At 44.1% G+C, this 20,487-nt stretch overlaps 1 protein-coding gene across 2 annotated transcripts in view; it reads right to left on the reverse strand.

Annotated features, from left to right (window-relative positions):
- Positions 1-5,845: 5,845 nt before the first annotated feature.
- Positions 5,846-20,487, reverse strand: part of prlra (prolactin receptor a) — a 35,208-nt gene continuing 20,566 nt past the window's right edge. For both annotated transcript variants that reach the window (XM_014138867.2, XM_045692585.1), the window contains exons 2-9: positions 15,335-15,437; positions 13,047-13,179; positions 11,916-12,085; positions 9,768-9,934; positions 8,421-8,562; positions 8,129-8,225; positions 7,931-8,000; positions 5,846-7,816 (exon numbers count right to left, since the gene is read on the reverse strand). In XM_014138867.2, the coding sequence (XP_013994342.2) occupies positions 6,851-7,816; positions 7,931-8,000; positions 8,129-8,225; positions 8,421-8,562; positions 9,768-9,934; positions 11,916-12,085; positions 13,047-13,179; positions 15,335-15,404 (1,815 nt within the window). In that variant the 5' untranslated portion in view covers positions 15,405-15,437 and the 3' untranslated portion in view covers positions 5,846-6,850. The remainder of the gene's footprint in view (positions 7,817-7,930; positions 8,001-8,128; positions 8,226-8,420; positions 8,563-9,767; positions 9,935-11,915; positions 12,086-13,046; positions 13,180-15,334; positions 15,438-20,487) is intronic.

A 20,487-nucleotide genomic window follows, 5' to 3' on the forward strand; every position in this document is an offset into this window, starting at 1 on the left:
CAGCTTTTTACATTAGCATGTTTTGTTCAGAACTAGCATACCCACCGAAAACTTACGGTGAATTTACTAAATTACTCACGATAAACGTTGACAAAAAACATAACAATTATTTTAAAATTATAGATACAGAACTCCTTTATGCAATCGCGGTGTCTGATTTTAAAATAGCTTTTCAGTTAAAGCACATTTTGCAATATTCTGAGTAGATAGCCCGGCAATCATGGCTAGCTATTTTGACACCCACCAAGTTTGGCACTCACCAAACTCAGATTTACTATAAGAAAAATTGGATTACCTTTGCTGTTCTTCGTCAGAATGCACTCCCAGGACTTCTACTTCAACACCCAATGTTGTTTTGGTTCCAAATAATCCATAGTTATATCCATATAGCTCCGTTTTGTTTGTGCGTTCAAGACACTATCCGAAGGGTGACGCGCAGGTGCATTTCGTGACAAAAAAATTCAAAATATTCCATTACCGTACTTCGAAGCATGTGAAATGCTGTTTAAAATCAATTTTTATGTGATTTTTCTCGTAAAATAGCGATAATATTCCAACCGGGAGATGTTGTATCCGTTCAAACACTGAAAGAAGAAAATGGTGTTGTCACATGCACGCGCGCACCAGTGCCATTGTTCTCAGAAGTACCACTCTCCAAAACCCCTACTGTTTTTCGCCCAGAGACTGCCGTTATCATTCCACGTTCTGGCGCCTTCTGAGAGCCAATGAAAGCCTTAGAAAATGTCACATTACAGCAGAGATCCTGTATTTTCGATAAAGAGGCTACAGAAGGCCAAGAAATGGTCAGACAGGGCACTTCCCATATAGAATCTTCTCAGGTTTTGGCCTGCCATATGAGTTCTGTTATACTCACAGACACCATTCAAACAGTGTTAGAAACTTTAGGGTGTTTTCTATCCAAATCTACTAATTATATGCATATTCTAGTTTCTGGGCAGGAGTAATAACCAGATTAAATCGGTACGTTTTTTATCCGGCCGTGAAAATACTGCCCCCTATCCCAAGCAGGTTAACATAGCGTCCAAAGAAGGGCCAGAAATATACAGAATGGTGTCGTCTGCGTAGAGGTGGATCAGAGAATCACCAGCAGCAAGAACGACATCATTGATGTATACAGAGAAAAGAGTCGGCCCAAGGATTGAACCTTGTGGCACCCCATAGAGGCCATAGAGGACCATAATGACCCTAACTAAACCTGTCCTCAACTGTGGGTTATGAGTTAACCCTTGCATCACTAGTTCACGCGCATCAGGTCTTGAACGTATCTCACCCCGTATAATATACAGTCCCAGTCAAAAGTTTGGACACACCTACTAATTGCAGGTTTTTTCTTTATTTGTACAATTTTCTACATTGTAGAATAATAGTGAAGACATGGAATCATGTAGTAACCAGAAAAGTGTTAAACAAATCCAAATATATATTATTTTTGAGATTCTTCAAAGTAGCCACCCTTTGCCTTGATGACAGCTTTGCACACTGTTAGCATTCTCTCAACCAGCTTCATGAGGTAGTCACCTGGAATGCAGTCTTATGGCTTGGGGGTAGAAGCTGTTAAGGAGTCTTTTGGTCCTAGACTTGGCGCTCCGGTACTGCTTGCCGTGTGGTAGCAGAGAAAGTCTATGGGTGACTGGAGTTACTGACAATTTTATGGGCTTTCCTCTGACACCGCCTATTATATAGGTCCTGGATGGCAGGAAGCTTGGCCCCACTGATGTACTGGAACGAATTGCAAAAATCGCTGAAGTTGGTGACTTTTATTTCCCTCACCAACTTTAAACATCAGCTACCTGAGCTGCTAACCGATCGCTGCAGCTGTACATAGTCCATCTGTAAATTGCCCACCCAATCTACCTACCTCATCCCCATACTGTTTTTATTTTATTTACTTTTCTGCTCTTTTGCACACCAGTATTTCTACTTGCACATCATCATATGCTCATTTATCACTCCAGTGTTAATCTGCTAAAGTTTAATTATTCACTCCTATGGCCTATTTATTGCCTACCTCCTCATGCCTTTTGCACACTGTATATAGACTTTATTTTTTCTACTGTGTCATTGACTTGTTTATTGTGTTATTGGCTTGTTTATTGTTTACTCCATGTGTAACTCTGTGTTGTTGTCTGTGTCACACTGCTTTGCGTTTATCTTGGCCAGGTCGCAGTTGTAAATGAGAACTTGTTCTCAACTAGCCTACCTGGTTAAATAAAGGTGAAATTATAAAAATAAAAATAAAATACTGGGCCGTACGCATTACCCTCTGTAGTGCCTTATGGTCAGATGCCGAACCGTTACCATACCAGGCGGTGATGCAACCGGTCAGGATACTCTCGATGGTGCAGCTGTAGAACCTTTTGAGGATCTGAGGACCAATGCCAAATCATTTCAGTCTCCTGAGGGGGAAAAGGTTTTGTTGTGCCCTCTTCACGACTGTCTTGGTGTGTTTGGACCATGATAGTCTGAAACTCGAAACTCTCGACCCACTCCACTACAGCCCCGTCGATGTTAATGGGGGCCTGTTTGGCCTGCCTTTTCCTGTAGTCCACGATCAGCTCCTTTGTCTTGCTCACATTGAGGGAGAGGTTGTTGTCCTGGCACCACACTGCCAGTTCTCTGACCTCCTCTCATCATTGTCGGTGATCAGGCCTAGCACTGTTGTGTCGTCAGCAAACTTAATGATGGTGTTGGAGTCGTGTTTGGCCACGCAGTCGTGGGTGAACAGGGAGTTCAGGAGGGGACTAAGTACACACCCCTGAGGGGCCCCAGTGTTGAGGATCAGCCTGGCAGACGTGTTGTTGCCTACCCTTACTACCTGGGGTCGGCCCGTCAGGAAGTCCAGGATCCAGTTGTAGAGGGAGGTGTTTAGTCCCAGGGTCCTTAGCTTAGTGATGAGCTTCGTGGGCACTATGGCGTTGAACGCTGAGCTGTAGTCAATGAACAGCATTCTCACATAGGTGTTGCTTTTGTCCAGGTGGGAAAGGGCAGTGTGGAGTGCGATTGAGATTGCGTCATCTGTGGATCTGTTGGGGCGGTATGCGAATTAGAGTGGGTCTAGGGTATCTGGGAGGATGCTGTTGATGTGAGTGATGACCAGCCTTTCAAAGCATTTCCTGGCTACCAACGTGAGTGCTACAGGCGGTAATCTTGTAGGCAGGTTACCTTCACTTCCTTGGGCACAGGGACTATTGTGGTCTGCTTGAAGCATGTAGATATTACAGACTCGGTCAGGGAGAAGTTGAAAATGTCAGTGAAGACACTTGCCAGTTGGTTCGCGCCTGCTATTTAGTACACATCCTGGTAATCCGTCTGGCCCCGCGGCTTTGTGAATGTTGACCTGTTTAAAGGCATTGCTCACATCGGCTACCGAGAGCATTATCACACAGTCATCCAGAACAGCTGGTGCTCTAGTGTTGCTTGCCTCGAAATGAGCATAAAAGGCATTTAGCTCGTCTGGAAGGCTTGCGTCACTGGGCAGCTCGCGTCTGGGTTTCCCTTTGTAGTCCGTACTAGTTTTCAAGCCCTGCCACATCTGACGAGCGTCAGAGTCGGTGTAGTAGGGTTCAATCTTAATCCTTGTATTGACGCTTTGCTTGTTTGATGGTTCATCTGAGGGCATAGCGGGATTTCTTAGAAGCGTTAGTGTCCCGCTCCTTGAAACCGTCAGCTCTAGCCTTTAGCTCGATGCGGATATTGCCTGTAATCCATGGCTTCTAGTTGGGATATGTACATACGGTCACTGTGGGGATGACGTTGTCGATGCACTTATTGATGAAGCAAATGACTGAGGTGGTGTTCTCCTCAATGCCATTGGATGAATCCCGGAACATATTCCAGTCTGTGCTAACAAAACAGTCCTGTAGCGTAGCATCCGCGTCATCTGACCACTTCTGTATTGGGTGAGTCACTGGTACTTCCTGTTTTAGTTTTTACTTGTAAGCAGGAATCAGGAGGATAGAATTATGGTCCGATTTGCCAAATGGAGAGCTTTGTATGCATCTCTGTGTGTGGAGTAAAGGTGGTCTAGAGTTTTTTTCCTCTAGTTGCACACGTGACATGCTGGTAAAAATGAGGTAAAACTGATTTAAGTTTGCCTGCATTAATGTCCCCGGCCACTAGGAGCGCCACTTCTGGATGAGCATTTTGTTGTTTGTTAATGGCCTTATACAGCTCGTTGAGTGCGGTCTTAGTGCCAGTACCGGTCTGTGGTGGTAAATAGACGGCTATGAATAATATAGATGAGAACTCTCTTGATAGATGGTGTGGTCTACAGCTTATCATAAGGTACTCTACCTCAGGCGAGCAATACCTCGAGACTTCTTTAATATTAGACATCGCGCACCAGCTGTTATTGACAGACACACCCCCCGCCCCTCGTCTTACCAGACGTTGCATCTTCTCTATTCTGCCTGTGCATGGAAAATCCCGCCAGCTCTATATTATCCGTGTCGTCGTTCAGCCACGACTCGGTGAAACATAAGATATTACAGTTTTTAATGTCCCGTTGGTAGGATAATCTTAATTGTAGATCATCAATTATATTTTCCAATGATTGCACGGTAGCTAGTAGAACGAATGGCTGTGGGAGTTTACTCACACGGATCCTCAGAAGGCAGCCCGACCTGCGCCCCCTTTTCTTTCGTCTTTTCTTCACGCAAATGAAGGGAATTTGGGCTTGTTCCCGGGAAGGCTGTATATCCTTCTCTCCAGATTCGTTCAAGGAAAAAGCTTCTTCCAGTTTGAGGTGAGTAATCGCTGTTCTGATGTCCAGAATATATTTATTTTCGGTCATAAGAGATGGTAGCAGTAACATTTTGTACAAAATAAGTTACAAAAATAAGTTACAAACAACGCAACAAAAAAATGAACAAAATAGCACAGTTGGTTAGGAGCATGTAAAACGTCACCTATCCTCTTCGGCGCCATTTTACCATATTAGGGTGTGGCCCAAATTATTCAGACGCTACAGACAGAAGATTGGATGTACCAACATCATACAAGTCCCGTGACACATGTGGGGGTCGTAGAGCAAAACAGTAAAACACCACTGTGTTCGTGAGAGTCTCATCAGTCCATACAGGGGTTTGTAGGACAAACCGTTTGGACGCTACAGGCGTTTTCGTGAGAAGACCGATTTTCAGGATGTCTCATGGTCTGACAAACACCACTCTAGCTATCTCCTTTCACTGCGGATGAGGAAGGATGCAGTGGATTGAGACGCAGCCCATGCAAAATAACGAATATCTCTATTTTAAATTGACGGAGTATGATGGGGATTTTATTATTTTGATAATAAGATTTCCTCGGGCTGCGTACGTCAACTCTAAGGGTTAATATAACCTCCCTGTCTATAAAGCCACCAAGCATTGAAGGAAGGCAGCTAGCTAACTAACGTTACTTGATATTAATTACTTAAAACTAACCTGGCAAAAGCTAGCTAGCTGGAGCAATGGTCAGGAATTCGACCCAATTTCCTGTCCCCTCCCCGTCTACTCTATCATTATGGGAGATGTGAGCTCTTTGAGGTCTAAATGCGATTTCACATTGTAGCTTGTTTGTAATAGTGTTTTGGTACCGGAGTTGTTGTATTTTAATACTGTCAACAGTGAAAAGCACCTAGCAATATGTTAGAGATGTGAGACAGGATATGTGTTTAACCTTTCTTCATGCTCCTCTATAGAACATGTCAGATGGTGCATTGAAGACTGATGTGTGTCTTTTTATACTGTCATTGCAGGTTTGGTTCTATTGTCTAATAATTACTTCCGAGGCTAATTTAGAAGTCAATTCATGGGAATAATCTAGAAGAAGTAATAAATAGTACTTTGTCTATATTACATCTTTAATGAGCAGCATTTTAATTCACAGATAGAACAAATCATCAATATACTTGATTGAACAAATAATCAATATAGTAATGAATCTGTATGTACTTTCACCAAAATAAACTCTGTATGGAAAAATATCCCTGTATTTCTTTCTGTAGTGCTTTTTACCTTTGTACTTTATTATTTTCTTTAATACAAAATTGTACTTACAGCTATAGAAAACGTTTTCTATAACTATAGTTTTCTAAACCAGAAACTGAATCATCACGTGGTACAGTATCTCTCTGAGACTAGACACATTTATAAAAGTCAGAATAATACATTTGGATTCATTTAGAGGTTTCCCCAGTTGTGGTTCTACAAGAATCATTTCACATACACCCGCATAATATCTGTCTACAGAAAAGTATACTTTGCAAGTCGGTTGAGGATACAGTCTGCAGTAGTACCTTTTGGAAATCAGTTTCAATTTGCATTACATTGAGAGACAACAGAGCTGAAATAAGTAATAATTAGCATACAATTGAATTTACACCATTATGATCAAATACATTCAATATCATGAATAATCATGTACATAAAAAATATATATATATATAGATATTCATTCTGTGGATTCTGAAGCATAAAACTGTTTTCCATCGGTTCTTGCATGAAGTACACACATATATATATATATATATAGTTGGTTCTTTAACAGTTTGTGAGTGAGCTAAAGGGTTTTGGTTCCGCCTCTGACAGAAACTCTCCTCACTATCTCAAAGTGTTTGTAAGTTTTTGGGATGTTAGCTTAGCCTTAGAGAGAACAGTTTTTATCCTCCAGAGAACTATCCATCCAGGCATCCTTAATGTACAAAACTCCTATTCTGAGCTGGAGATTGACAGAAGGGAGAGTCACAATAGCTAACTGTCTGACGTCACAACCCAGCTCGTGACTACAGGAGGAGCAGGGAGTTTAGCACACAGACCGTCTTTCAGACCCTCATGCAGGGTAGATTAGTCTAGAAGGTGGGCATCGTGGGGGCAGTGTCCACATAGCCGCTGGTGGTCAGGCACGTGCTGTCCTGGAGCTGGGTAGCTACAGGTCCGTCTTTGGCCATCTTGCCCTGCTGCTGTGTGGGATATCTCTCAGCCGAACCCCCCTCCTTCTCCTGGTAGTCACAGTATCGCCCAGCCTCAGCCATCTGCCTCTGCCTCTGCAGCAAGAGCACGTTGTCATTGTTCACCCCGTTGACTTTACTGTAGTCCACCCCGGCCCCGCCGAACTGCACCTGGAAGGGGCCCCGGCCGTGGCTGGAGAGGGGCTTCAGGACCAGCTGGTTCTCCGGGTTCACTTTCTGGACCTCCACGTACTCCATGGACCGGGAGGGGGGCAGCCCAAGCCCCGTGGCTTCTTTCTGGCGCTCCAGATTGCGGATGTTGAAGTTGCTGTGGGCCTGGGGGTGGTGCTGGGCCTCCCAGTGGTAAGCAACTCCAGCGGATGGGGATCTGCTGAGATGGTACTCGCTGTACTCTCCCAGGCTGTCTCTGTACTCTGGGTGGTGGGGAAAGGAGGATCCATGGATCGACGGGGAGAAGACTGATGGCCAGGTCTTAACCCTCCCATCTGATGAATCTGGGGTGTCCACCTCCTGGCTGTCTCCCCTCTCCAGCCTCTCCCAAGACCCCGCCTGGCCTTGCAGTAGCTCGGGTCCCTCGTAGCTCGACTCCTCCTTGGACTCCACACCTCCACACTTCTCCATCAGCAAGGTGTGGCTATCACAGCTGCCCCGGCCCGAGTCGTTGTCCGACTGGCTCTTGGACTTGAGGCAGCCAACATCTTGGAGGTCTTTTCCCTCCAGCATCAGTTCCTGTTTCTCGTTGACGTACACTTCCAGGTATTCCACCAGCAGATCCTCGTAGTCAGTAGACCTCGGAGGGAAACTTTGGACTACCAAGGCGTTGAATACCTCTTCTGGCTTGCCCTTCTGTAGACAGAGCAAAGAGGTTTAGTGGAAAGGACAATTAGACGGTGGAATCAATGGAATCACTTAACCCTGAGAAACATTGAGACATTGAGTGAACTAATGAAGTCACTTTACCTTGAGAAGCTGTTGATCAAATCCTTTTATTTTAGGTCCAGGAACGGGAGGTAGTAGACAGTGCTTCACACTAGAGGGAGAGAGAGAGTGACTGAGTGAGTGAGCTGTTCATGAATGGAGAATACTGTTGCTATGCAATCAGCTTCTTCATTGATTCATCTAATCTCATGATCGTGACTTCAGAAGGTTTCTTTGTACCTGCTTCTGTTCATGGTGGTAATCCATATGAGAATCAAGAAGATGAAGGCAGAGAAGACGGCGATCAGGATCCACATGGATTGTTCCCGGGGGATGTCTGTCAACACAACAACAAAATAACATTACAATACAACTTCTTTTGAAAGAGAAATTTTTCTTTTTTTACTGCCTGACAGACATCACATACACTCCTCCAAGAGGCTGGAAGCAGCACAGCACATTAGTGACTGCGGTGCTGTCTAGACATTATTTAAAACTATGACAAGTATAGAGGCGTGGTTGGCAGACTTACAGTCTGGAACTTTGACATAGCTGGCGGTGCTCCACTCGCTCCAGAAGCCGTGGTCTGGCTTGCAGCGGACCTGCACCATGTAGACGCCACCAGAGTGCAGGCTGAAGATGTTGAACATTTTCTGCTGACCTGCGCGGTGCACCTGTTAGGGAAAAGACACACAAGATAATATTAGAGATTGTGAATAACCACAAGGGTATTGATGTGATGCTTTCTATGAGTACTTTTATAAACCTATACTTTCATCCAAAGCAGTGCAATGCATACATTTCTAGTGTGTGTATGTTACCCCTGTGGGAATTAAACCCTCGACCTTAGCCACACAGGACAGGGGATTGATTTTACTTCCTGCATTAACTTTCTAAGAAACAGACCGGACCCTTTTCTGAGTAATGATATATGGGTTACATAGTTAATGATAACTTTGATCGTCTGGAAAAGTTTCCAGGAACTTTCTCTGAACGATCCTTGATGGTTTTGTGTTTTGGTCTAACTGGTTGATTATTCATATAGTTCAGCAATAATGACCAATCTTTAACTAGGGAAGTATATTTCATCATTATTTAACAGGTCCTGTGATAAAGACATTGGCCAGTCTAGCATTGTAGCTGTAGGGCAGATGACTGGGTTGTGCCTAGAAAGGCTAACTGCTACCTCAGTGTAGATCAAGGGCTCCCAACCTTTTTCTCCCCCCTTTTACAACAAAAATGTCCTGCAATTATACATAGTTTAACAAGACTCTTGACATCTATCAGGTAGGCTATTTACTGATAATAATAATAAAAATAATAATAACAACAATAATAATCATGAATATGGAAAATAAATTCCCTCATGCGTGTCAGTGTTGTGTCTTCCTCTGGCATTTTACTGCTTGTTTCTAGCCCAAAGCATCATGGGATGTATGCGTCATTTTAGATCGGTATAAACAATCGCAATTTGTAAAAATAAACAAAGTTAGGAAAGCCTGGTGTAGCTAATACTTGATGTAGCTTAGAAAACGGTGATCCTAGAGACCTGCAGTATACTCCAGCTCTTTATCCCAGCTGAGCTTTAATGCCTTCGTCACACTAGCCTCAACTGATCTTCAACAACTTGATTAGCGAGTCAAGTGTTTCACTGCTGAGCACATGCTGGTACAGCAGTTCTTTAAGAGCAGGATTTGAGGATCACTGGCCTAGAGGTTACAAACTGTCCGCTCCCAATAAATCATTTCTAATCACATCACTTCCTCTTCTTCAGTGTAGCTGCAAAGGCATCACTTCATGATTGTGGTTGCCATTGTGAACGTTTTGAACGTTCTAGCTTGTGGTTTCTGTGGCCAAAATTGTAGTTGTGTTTAAGTACCTCCCACTCCTCTGCCTCCTCCAGTTTGACCCTGAGCTCGTAGATGAGGGTGATCCAGCCGGAACGCGTGTCGGCCTTACGGGGCGGTTCCCATGACACCCTGAGGAAGGGACCATCTTCGTCCTCCAACACCCCTACCGTCACGTTCTCTGGTGTATGTGGCTGGACTGAAGAGGAGGGACAGACAGATGCTAATGTCAATGACCATAGAAGAACAGACACAAGGGCCATATTTTGGGAGTATTTGTCTGCTTAGTGATAACCTGAAGAATAAACATTCATATTAAGGCATGCCATACTTTTTATGACCTTTTTTACTACAGTCCAATGACAATTTTTTTCTCTATTCTCAAGCTATTTTGGAACTCTTCCAATGGAAGTGTGTAGCACATTTTCTATACTCTCTCTGTATATCCTCTATACTCTCTCTGTATATCCTCTATACTCTCTCTGTATATCCTCTATACTCTCTCTGTATATCCTCTATACTCTCTCTGTATATCCTCTATACACTCTCTCTGTATATCCTCTATACACTCTCTCTGTATATCCTCTATACCCTCTCTCTGTATATCCTCTATACTCTCTCTGTATATCCTCTATACTCTCTCTGTATATCCTCTATACCCTCTCTCTGTATATCCTCTATCTCTGTCACGGTTGTCGTCGGTAGAAATGGACCAAAACGCAGCAGGCATGCGGTTGTTCATTTTGAACATTTATTCCATCCAAAATGAACACAAAAATAACAACAGAGAACGAACGACAAAATGACAGCCTTGAAGGCAACACAGCAAATCCAAAGACAATCTCCCACAATTAGACAAACAAACACACCCAACTAATATAGGACTTCCAATCAAAGGCAACACCACACAGCTGCCTTCAATTGGAAGTCCACCCCAATTAACCAAACATAGACATACAACTAACTAGATAACACATAGAAATACATACACACAGACCATAAACCAAAAACCCGGAAACACTAAATCAAACACCCTATTTTCCAAAACACCACCCCGAACCACATAAAACAAATACCCTCTGCCACGTCCTGGCCAAACTACAATACCAATTAACCTTATACTGGCCAGGACAATCTCTGTATATCCTCTATACTCTCTCTGTATATCCTCTATACCCTCTCTCTGTATATCCTCTATACTCTATCTCTGTATATCCTCTATACTCTCTCTCTGTATATCCTCTATACTCTCTCTCTGTATATCCTCTATACTCTCTCTCTGTATATCCTCTATACTCTCTCTCTCTGTATATCCTCTATCTCTCTCTCTGTATATACTCTATACTCTCTCTGTATATACTCTATACTCTCTCTGTATATCCTCTATCCTCTCTCTGTATATCCTCTATCCTCTCTCTGTATATCCTCTATCCTCTCTCTGTATATCCTCTATCCTCTCTCTGTATATCCTCTATACTCTCTCTGTATATCCTCTATACTCTCTCTGTATATCCTCTATACTGTCTCTCTGTATATTCTATATACTGTCTCTCTGTATATTATATATACTGTCTCTCTGTATATTCTATATACTGTCTCTCTGTATATTCTATATACTGTCTCTCTGTATATCCTCTATAATCTCTCTGTATATCCTCTATAATCTCTCTGTATATCCTCTATCCTCTCTCTGTATATCCTCTATCCTCTCTCTGTATATCCTCTATACTCTCTCTGTATATCCTCTATACTCTCTCTGTATATCCTCTATACTGTCTCTCTGTATATTCTATATACTGTCTCTCTGTATATTATATATACTGTCTCTCTGTATATTATATATACTGTCTCTCTGTATATTCTATATACTGTCTCTCTGTATATCCTCTATACTCTCTTTGTATATTCTGTATAGTCTCTCTGTATATCCTCTAGACCACGCCCATGGGGTCAAGTTTCTTACCTATATAGACCACGCCCATGGGGGTCAAGTTTCTTACCTATATAGACCACGCCCATGGGGTCAAGTTTCTTACCTATATAGACCACGCCCATGGGGTCAAGTTTCTTACCTATATAGACCACGCCCATGGGGTCAAGTTTCTTACCTATATAGACCACGCCCATGGGGTCAAGTTTCTTACCTATATAGACCACGCCCATGGGGTCAAGTTTCTTACCTATATAGACCACGTCTACATCCACAGGGTCAGAGAAGTTGTTGCCAAGTGCGTTGGTGGCCACTACAGTGATGTTGTAGTTGACCCAGATGGATGTTTCATTCTTGTTGAAGAAACAGGAGTTGGCCCCCGCTGTACGGTAGTCTGGACACTCATAGACTGTTTCAGAGCTGGAGAGACAGGGACAGAGAGAGACAGTTAGTTCCAGTTAGAGACAGAGAGACAGTTAGTGAGGTAGTCTGGACACTCATAGACTGTTTCAGAGCTGGAGAGACAGGGACAGAGAGAGACAGTTAGTTCCAGTTAGAGACAGAGAGACAGTTAGTGAGGTAGTCTGGACACTCATAGACTGTTTCAGAGCTGGAGAGACAGGGACAGAGAGAGACAGTTAGTTCCAGTTAGAGACAGAGAGACAGTTAGTGAGGTAGTCTGGACACTCATAGACAGTGTCAGAGCTGGAGAGAACGGGACAGAGAGAGAGACAAGAGACAGGGACAGAGAGAAAGAGAGACAGGGACACAGAGAGAGAGACAAGAGACAGGGACAGAGAGACAGAGAGACAGGGACACAGAGAGAGAGACAAGAGACAGGGACAGAGAGATAGAGAGACAGGGACACAGAGAGAGAGACAGAGACAGACAGATAGGAAAGTAGTCTGGACACTCATAGACCGTGTCAGAGCTGGAGAGAACGGGACAGAGAGAGAGACAAGAGACAGGGACAGAGAGAAAGAGAGACAGGGACACAGAGAGAGAGACAGAGACAGACAGATAGCGTTGACACAGAGATGACAATGTGATATTAGTGAGGAACAACATGTCCGGACAGGAGTCAGAATAACAAGTGTTCGTGTGGAGGCATTGTTATGATTTTTCAGTCTTGCTATTTACATGACGGGGAAAAAAACAAGTCAACATCCTTTGCCTTTGTGTGTACATAAACAATTCCTGAAAAAACACCAGTGTGTTTGTACCTAAGCCTGTGTGTGAAGGTGTGTCCAAGACAAGTGACCAATGTGTTTTAGGAGGGAGCATGTGATAGGGGGTAATGCAGGCATGGGGGGGGGGTGTTGCTTCGTGGGTGTCCACCTCCTTGCCAGTGGGCATGTGGTATGTCTGCATAACCACTCACTTCTCTTTGTGGTAGAAGAGGGAGTAGGTGGTGGGTCGTCCCCCATCAGAGCCTGGTTCCCACCAGCAGGTGAAGGTCTCCTTATCTGGGGACCTACAACTGGTCAGCTTGGGCTTTCCTGGGGGAGTGTGGCCTGAAGGATAGACAACCGGAAGAGCAGGTCAGACAACCGATAAACCAGGTCAGACAACCGATAAACCAGGTCAGACAACCGATAAACCAGGTCAGACAACCGATAAACCAGGTCAGACAACCGATAAACCAGGTCAGACAACCGATAAACCAGGTCAGACAACCGGTAGACCAGGTCAGACAACCGGTAAACCAGGTCAGACAACCGATAAACCAGGTCAGACAACCGATAAACCAGGTCAGACAACCGGTAGACCAGGTCAGACAACCGATAAACCAGGTCAGACAACCGATAAACCAGGTCAGACAACCGGTAAACCAGGTCAGACAACCGATAAACCAGGTCAGACAACCGATAAACCAGGTCAGACAACCGATAAACCAGGTCAGACAACCGATAAACCAGGTCAGACAACCGATAAACCAGGTCAGACAACCGATAAACCAGGTCAGACAACCGATAAACCAGGTCAGACAACAGGCACAGAAGGCAGCACAACACCTGTGAGACAACACGCAACACCTGTGAGACAACACGCAACACCTGTGAGACAACACACAACACCTGTGAGACAACACACAACACCTGTGAGACAACACACAACACCTGTGAGACAACACGCAACACCTGTGAGACAACACACAACACCTGTGAGACAACACGCAACACCTGTGAGACAACACACAACACCTGTGAGACAACACACAACACCTGTGAGACAACACGCAACACCTGTGAGACAACACACAACACCTGTGAGACAACACACAACACCTGTGAGACAACACCACAACACCTGTGAGACAACACGCAACACCTGTGAGACAACACGCAACACCTGTGAGACAACACGCAACACCTGTGAGACAACACGCAACACCTGTGAGACAACACGCAACACCTGTGAGACAACACGCAACACCTGTGAGACAACACGCAACACCTGTGAGACAACACGCAACACCTGTGAGACAACACGCAACACCTGTGAGACAACACGCAACACCTGTGAGACAACACGCAACACCTGTGAGACAACACGCAACACCTGTGAGACAACACGCAACACCTGTGAGACAACACGCAACACCTGTGAGACAACACACAACACCTGTGAGACAACACACAACACCTGTGAGACAACACGCAACACCTGTGAGACAACACGCAACACCTGTGAGACAACACGCAACACCTGTGAGACAACACGCAACACCTGTGAGACAACACACAACACCTGTGAGACAACACGCAACACCTGTGAGACAACACGCAACACCTGTGAGACAACACACAACACCTGTGAGACAACACGCAACACCTGTGAGACAACACGCAACACCTGTGAGACAACACACAACACCTGTGAGACAACACGCAACACCTGTGAGACAACACGCAACACCTGTGAGACAACACGCAACACCTTTCACAGTTAGACCAGCTATTTCCTTATTCATTTTATTTGACCTTTATTAGTTTTCCCATTGAGGTCAAAATATATCTATCTAGAATATATCAATATCTAAAGTGTCCATTTTACTTGTGGCTGTTTAGGGCCCATTAAAAATGCACAAGTTATCTAGATATGGTAGTAGTGTATTTCCAGTGTCTACTGGGAGGGGCATAGTACTGAAACTACAGTCAATTTTTTACATAATTTTATTTAACCTTTATTTAACTAGGCAAGTCAGTTAAGAACAAACTCTTATTTACAATGACGTCCTACCCTGGCAAAACCCGGACGACACCGGGCCAATTGTGCGCCGCCCTATGGGACTCCCAATCACAGCCGGATGTGATACAGCCTTCAGCCGACACTGTTGATATGCTCCATGCATAGTCTTAATCATTCTGGACACGCTGTCTCCCTTTAATTCAGCCAGTTATATATGGACATTGTAATCCAAATCCAATCAGAGGTTACATGGCCTGGTCTTTGGTTTATATGTTCCGAGTGACCACATGCAGATTAGTGGCAATATCATACACACGCGCACACACACACACACACACACACACACACACACACACACACACACACACACACACACACACACACACACACACACACACACACACACACACACACACACACACACACACACACACACACACACACGCACGCACACACACTTTGTGGTCTGTGACTTACGTGCTCCCTGAGCAACCACAGGCAGGATTAGTGACAGTATCAGTGTTACTCCCACGTCTCTCCACATCATGCCTCCTCACTGCCTCGCAAGTCAGGTTGAATTCTGGGAAAACAGAGATAGAAATAGACCAAGCATGAAGCATGACCAAATTAATTCATGCTTTTGTTACTTCTAAGTTAGACTACTGCAATGCTCTACTTTCCGGCTACCCAGATAAAGCACTAAATAATATTCAGTTAGTGCTAAATACAGCTGCTAGAATCCTGACTAGAACCCCAAAATGTGATCATATTACTCCAGTGCTAGCCTCCCTACACTGGCTTCCTGTTAAGGCAAGGGCTGATTTCAAGGTTTTACTGCTAACCTACAAAGCATTACATGGGCTTGCTCCTACCCATCTTTCCGATTTGGTCCTTCCGTACATTCCTATGATTGAGTGTAGTCTGGCCCAGGAGTGTGAAGGTGAACAGAAAGGCTCTGGAGCAACGAACCGCCCTTGCTGTCTCTGCCTGGCCGGTTCCCCTCTCTCCACTGGGATTCTCTGCCTCTAACCCTATTACAGGGGCTGAGTCACTGGCTTACTGGTGCTCTTCCATGCTGTCCCTAGTAGGGGTGCGACACTTGAGTGGGTTGAGTCGCTGGGTTGGCACCCCCCCTTGGGTTGTGCCGTGGCGGAGATCTTTGTGGGCTATACTCGGCCTTGTCTCAGGATGGTAAGTTGGTGGTTGAAGGCATCCCTCTAGTGGTGTGGGGGCTGTGCTTTGGCAAAGTGGGTGGGGTTATATCCTGCCTGTTTGGCTCTGTCCGGGGGTATCGTCGGACAGGGCCACAGTGTCTCCTGACCCCTCCTGTCTCAGCCTCCAGTATTTATGCTGCAGTAGTTTATGTGTCGGGGGGCTAGGGTCAGTCTGTTATATCTGGAGTATTTCTCCTGTCTTATCCGGTGTCCTGTGTGAACTTTAAGTATGCTCTCTCTAATTCTCTCTTTCTTTCTCTCTCTCAGAGGACCTGAGCCCTAGGACCATGCCTCAGGACTACCTGGCATGATGACTCCTTGCTGTCCCCAGTACACCTGGCCGTGCTGCTGCTCCAGTTTCTACTGTTCTGCCTGCGGCTATGGAACCCTGACCTGTTCACCGGACGTGCTACCTGTCCCAGACCTGCTGTTTTCAACTCTCTAGAGGCAGCAGGAGCGGTAGAGATACTCTCAATGATCGGCTATGAAAAGCCAACTGACATTTACTCCTGAGGTGCTGACTTGTTGCACCCTCGACAACTACTGTGATTATTATTATTTGACCATGCTGGTCATTTATGAACATTTGAACATCTTGGCCATGTTCTGTTATAATCTCCACCCAGCACAGCCAGAAGAGGACTGGCCACCCCTCATAGCCTGGTTCCTCTCTAGGTTTCTTCCTAGGTTTTGGCCTTTCATGGGAGTTTTTCCTAGCCACCGTGCTTCTACACCTGCATTGCTTGCTGTTTGAGGGTTTAGGCTGGGTTTCTGTACAGCACTTTGATATGTCAGCTGATGTAAGAAGGGTTATATAAATACATTTGATCAACCTATCAGGTGTCTCTGAACACTATAACACAAGACAGGCGACATCATGTAATTGAACCCCTGGTTGTCTGTGATCAGTAGAAACAAGACTTGATGCTAGGGGAAACAACATGGTTACTACCAGTATATGCTGGCCAAAGTCAGACTGAAGACCACGATGGAAATACGTTTTTTTGTGTAATCCTACTTGATGATTTTAAATGCAGTTTATCAACTTGTGTTATTAGTGGATTTTTTTTTTTTTTAATTAACCGAACAAATTCTTGCCATCTGACCAGTTACATAATGAAAAAGGTGATGTCTCAATGGTTTCTAACTCATTTACTTATTATATCTTTATTGTTACATAAAAGGGTCTGTACCTCCATCCTCAGGAAATAATGCAAACTGTAAGTATGCGTATTAGTAGCCTCAACTAGACCAGATTTGGAAAGACAGCCATTCTAGACTGGCGTGTTAGTGAAGGTCAGTGTCAACCTGGTTCAACTGGTCCATCCTAGCCTTGTCCAGGTGGTTGAGTTCACCTTCTAACCGCAACTTGTGTAGTTTTAAAATGACATTTTCTAATCCATCCATGGCCCCATTGAATTTCCACAGTCATGGAAATTCCCTCAGAGTGTGGTGTCAGGAAAATAACCTCTCACTCAACGTCAACAAAACAAAGGAGATGATCGTGGACTTCAGGAAACAGCTGAGGGACCACCCCCCTGTCCACATCGACGGGACAGTAATGGAGAAGGTGGAAAGTTTTAAGTTCCTCGATGTGCACATCACGGACAAACTGAAATGGTCCACCCACACAGACAGCGTGGTGAACAAGGCGCAACTGCGCCTCTTCAACCTCAGGAGACTGAAGAAATTTGGCTTGTCACCTAAAAGCCTCAGAAACTTTTACAGATGCACAATCAAGAGCATCCTGTCAGGCTGTATCACCGCCTGGTACGGCAACTGCACCGCCCTCAACCGCAAGACTCCCCAGAGGGTAGTGAGGTCAGCACAACTCATAACCGGGTATAAACTACCTGCCCTTCAGGACATCTACAGCACCTGATGTCACAGGAAGGCCAAAAAGTTCATCAAAGACAACAACAAGCCGAGCTACTGCCTGTTCACCTCGCTATCATCCAGGAGGCCAGGTCAGTACAGGTGTATCAAAGCTGGGACCGAGAGACTGAAAAACAGCTTCTATCTCAAGGTCATCAGACTGTTAAAACAGCCATCACTAACATAGAGAGGCTGCTGCCAACATACATTTTTTACATTTACATTTTAGTCATTTAGCAGACGCTCTTATCCAGAGCGACTTACATTTCATTTCATACATTTTTTTTCTTCCATACTGGCCCCCCGTGGGAATCGAACCCACAACCCTGGCGTTGCAAACACCATGCGTTGCAAACACCACGCGTTGCAAACACCACGCGTTGCAAACACCATGCTCGACCAACCGAGCTACAGGGAAGGCCATACAGACTCAAATCTCTTGCCACTTTTAATAAATGGATTTAATAAAGGTATCACCAGTCACTTTAAATAATGGCACTTTAATAATGTTTACATATCCTACATTACTCATCTCATATGTATATACTGTATTTTATTGCATCTATTGCATCTCGCCTATGCCGCACGGCCATCGCGCATCCATATATTTATATGTACATATTCTGATTCCATCCCCTTACATTGTCGTTGTGAATTTGTTATATTACTTGTTAGATATTACTGCACTGTTGGAACTAGAAGCACAAGCATTTCGCTACACTCGCATTAACATCTGCTAACCATGTATATGTGATCAATAAAACAAATGATTTGATTTGATGCTTGTAAAATATTTATTCATGTTGTCTTGATGTTTACCACCATTCAGGTGAAAATCAATAGAAGATCAGAATATAATACTAAGCTGAGGAAAATAGCTGTGATATTTTGATAGAAAATAATAACAGAAACAAATAGCTGGAGAATTCAGCTTTTCAGGCAGAGTATTAAACATGTTTTATTTGATCATACACCTGAAACTGCTGAGGGAAAAATATTCCCTCAGCAACAGAGTTTCCTCCCTGTATTCTCTGTAGAGTGGATCCTCTGCATGCTGACATCCTGTCTAATTGGGTAACTGGGTAACTAACGAGGTCAATTAGGCTCTGTTCATGGGGACCAACAAGGTTCTCTACACTGTGATGTAATCTGTGTGCAAGGCGAGCCAGAAAGATGTGTGAATCTCTCTGACAGCTGGAGTGTGCTGTGCATAAGGTCTTATTACTGAGCAATTCATGGGTTCATCCCAGGTCAGCATTTTATCTTAACACCCTGAGAAAGAGCTGGAATCACATAGCCTTGCTACTTTGAAGTAGTCATGAGTCAATTGAATTTTTGAAGTACCGTATATAGAATGATATAAAAATATATTTCAGGCCTGCAGAGAAGAGTAAACATGACAGAAAAGCTGGAGAAAAAGGATATTGTTTTCCCCCATGTGTGCAAAGATGAACAAAGCTCCTCCTCTTTCCAGCTGGCATGTACAGCACATCTGATTGTGTAACACTGAGGGCTTATGTGTCATCATAACCAAGGAGAAACAAATCCAAATCCAAATCAAATCTAATTTTATTTGTCACATACACATGGTTAGCAAATGTTAATGCGAGTGTAGCGAAATTCTTGTGCTTCTAGTTCCGACCATGCAGTAATATCTAACAAGTAATCTAACCTAACAATTTCACAACAACTACCTTAAAGAAACAGCAGTAGCAGTGTTGATCAGACTGCAGTGCAACCCCCATTTGCAGGACTGTGGATCGCGAAAATAAAAAAAATCAACTGAAGGGACTAACTAATAGCAGCCAGGCAGAGATCATCTGTTCTGCATGCCTAACTGCTACTTCCACTAAGCCGATGAAGTAACACTGATTTAACTATATTACTCCATCTAGCTACCTTGTTACCTCCACGACTTCTGACCCCCAGAGTGACGTTGGTATTTACTCCATGGTGCCTTGATTTCTACGTCACCCTAATCTGATAATTGTCAGATTAGAGTTGAAGTGGTTGAAAGGAGGGGAGGATTGTCCTCCGGCTGTATATAGCTCTGTCTTACATAACCATAGCATCACTAAGCTGCAGCCCGCTAAGCTGGCAAAGTGAGTGAAGGCAAACAAACAGGGACGCTCATAAACATAAATTGATTCAACGTCTGTATAGTGACCCTAAATGTCTTCGTTCTCACGGTTCTCACCTTTTGCTCACTCAGGTCCCCCTTTTTTTATCCCTTGCTGGTTTATCCCTCTAGATACTTTATCGTGATTGAAAGGTTAAATTAAATCTCAACTATAGGCCATATCTAAGTCAGTAGGCTAGATAACAATGGGTTAGCTTAATATCTTGTACTTTATTTATTGGTCATTAGTAGTTAAACTAGATTTCTTTGGAATAAAAGCTTGAAATAAATCAACTTTCTTTGGAATAACTATAGAACCCTGGGTCTAGGATAACCCTGGGTCTAGGATAACCCTGGGTCTAGGATAACCCTGGGTCTAGGATAACCCTAGGTCTAGGATAGCATCCTAGGTGTTAAGAGGC

The sequence above is a fragment of the Salmo salar genome, chromosome ssa13, assembly GCF_905237065.1.
Source record: "Salmo salar chromosome ssa13, Ssal_v3.1, whole genome shotgun sequence".
Lineage (NCBI taxonomy): Eukaryota > Metazoa > Chordata > Actinopteri > Salmoniformes > Salmonidae > Salmo > Salmo salar.